Source organism: Pyxicephalus adspersus, chromosome 2, assembly GCF_032062135.1.
Source record: "Pyxicephalus adspersus chromosome 2, UCB_Pads_2.0, whole genome shotgun sequence".
NCBI lineage: Eukaryota > Metazoa > Chordata > Amphibia > Anura > Pyxicephalidae > Pyxicephalus > Pyxicephalus adspersus.
The window spans coordinates 132,086,377-132,088,520 of NC_092859.1; the positions used below are offsets into that span (position 1 = coordinate 132,086,377).

General features: G+C 35.4%; 1 protein-coding gene across 1 annotated transcript in view; it reads right to left on the reverse strand.

Moving 5' to 3' along the window:
* Positions 1–2,144, reverse strand: part of USP8 (ubiquitin specific peptidase 8) — a 26,244-nt gene that overhangs the window by 16,701 nt on the left and 7,399 nt on the right. Inside the window, exon 7 of the mRNA XM_072399106.1 lies at positions 1,141–1,303. Coding sequence (XP_072255207.1) covers positions 1,141–1,303 — 163 coding nt within the window. The remainder of the gene's footprint in view (positions 1–1,140; positions 1,304–2,144) is intronic.

Consider the following 2,144-nt stretch of genomic DNA (forward strand, 5'->3'; position numbering starts at 1 on the left):
TTCCTCTATCGCTCAAACGATCGTATCTATTGTGTGTACAATATCTACGAACGATCGTGTCGTTAACTCTATGTGCAGGAGCGGTGCTATACGATCGTTCGTATATATCGTGCATGAACGTTCGTCGTTCGTTTTCCAACGATAATAATTGGAAGTGTGTATGTAGCTTTAAGCTCTGGGGAGGTCCTTATCATCCTACATTGTACATAATGACTATAGAGCCTGCAATTGATGGATAGATTGCTATAGATAAAATGATTTGGGGTACTAACGAATGAAAATGAAACCATTTCTATAAAATGAATAAATAAATAAAAAAGTGTATCCAGTGGTCTGGATACCCAGGAATTTTGCATTAGCTATGTATTTTATTGCTTGTGAACTCAATGAGGAAAAGAAATCTATTTCTCTAAACTGTGGGTGATTTGGTTAAGGAATGCAAGTACTGCAGGAATGTGTATCCAAGTTAAAAAGGTGCTTTGGGTGGTAATCTTATTCCTTTTTATGGGGTTGAAGTTGGTGTGAATGATGGGACCAGAGAAGCAGTATGTGCCATTATATTTTAATATCAGTAGTATTTGTGATTAAGCAAGAGATTTTAGGAGCAATGATCTAATTGCACTATAGCATCAACCCAAGTTTTCTGGTCTGCTTTAAACATTTTGTTTGATTAGTTTAAAATCACTTGTGGCGACTTTTCTTCTGTGTATTTTCTTATGTATAAAGTAACGTATCATCTCTCATAGTAGCCTAGCTGTTTCTCACAACAGGATTAGAGAGTGTTATTTGTAGCTTTTAAAGTCATGTAGGTGATAGAGAAAGTGCCATTTGAATACAAAATGTTTTGGTTAAAGTTCTTTTATGTGCGGTACGCTATATTAACAGGTAATTTTTAATCTACCAAAAATTCAGGTACAAATCAATGCTTCAACCTTCACTAGCATATAGCAGCTACAATCTGATTGGTGAACACAGATTTTAGTTTCTGCTTTTACTCAAAGTATGCAAAGCCTTGCCAGAACAAGAAATATTTCAACTTGCACCAATGGTCAAACAACCTGTGGACATCACAGGTAACCAAACAATAATGTAGAACAATATTACCTTCATGTTTTTATAGGCAGATTCTCACTGGCCTACCTTATAAAGTGCATCTTTTAAACTCTGAAGTGTTGTTCCGAGCTTTAAATCAGTCACAGAGCTGAACCAGTCAAGAAGCACAATATAATCAGCTTGACCCCTTCTATCCCATTCAGCTTTGGATGCCTCTGGAAGGCTACTTTCAATTTTGGATGCTGTAAATCTAATACAGAAAATGTTTGGAGTGTCAACTCACTGAATTTATTTTTTTAAACATTAGAAAAAGCAATACACATGTAAAGAACACAAAAAAAGGTAATCAATATACCAAATACTACTTTACAAGTCTTTGTAGATGTTTCTCTACATTTTTCTCCACCAAACCCCAACCTCATGATAAAATACTGATAAATTAGCTGACCACCATTAGGAACGTCTTCTCTTGTATGAGGGCTGCTCATACAAGCCATATTTTTGGTTTGGCTTGGATTATAGGAGTTTATGATATAGGAGAGGTACAACATTTCCCACTGATGTCACTATCTTTGGGATTTTGTAAATTCAAGTCGATGAAAAAACAGACCTCTTTTTTACCTGGTTCTTAGGATCCCTAACTTACATTTGTTTACACTTCTCTGGTCTGACATCTGAAGGGATTCTCATTAATTTAGAAAACACTTAAACCCTAAGATAGTCAGCTGTGAAGGAGTGACCGGATGGTTATATTCCAGACTAGCTCATAACCCGGCGTTGCCCAGGTATTTATTTATTGCAATCTTATATTATACAGGAAAAGGAATCAAATAAAACTATAGTGATTTTCTTGTCTACAGTGTTGTTTTGCCTTTGATTTTTTTTGCCTTTGATTGCACTTGGCCAATTGCCTTACGTTTTCTCAAAAGCATTATTTTAGGCCAGAAATTTGTAAAAGAGCCAAAAAAAAAAAAAAATGTAAAAATATAAGCAAAAGGTACACTGCCACTTAGCAATACATACACACATACATACAAATATACCTCGGACATACACCACTGTTCAAAGATCAGCAGTGCACTCACATGAGT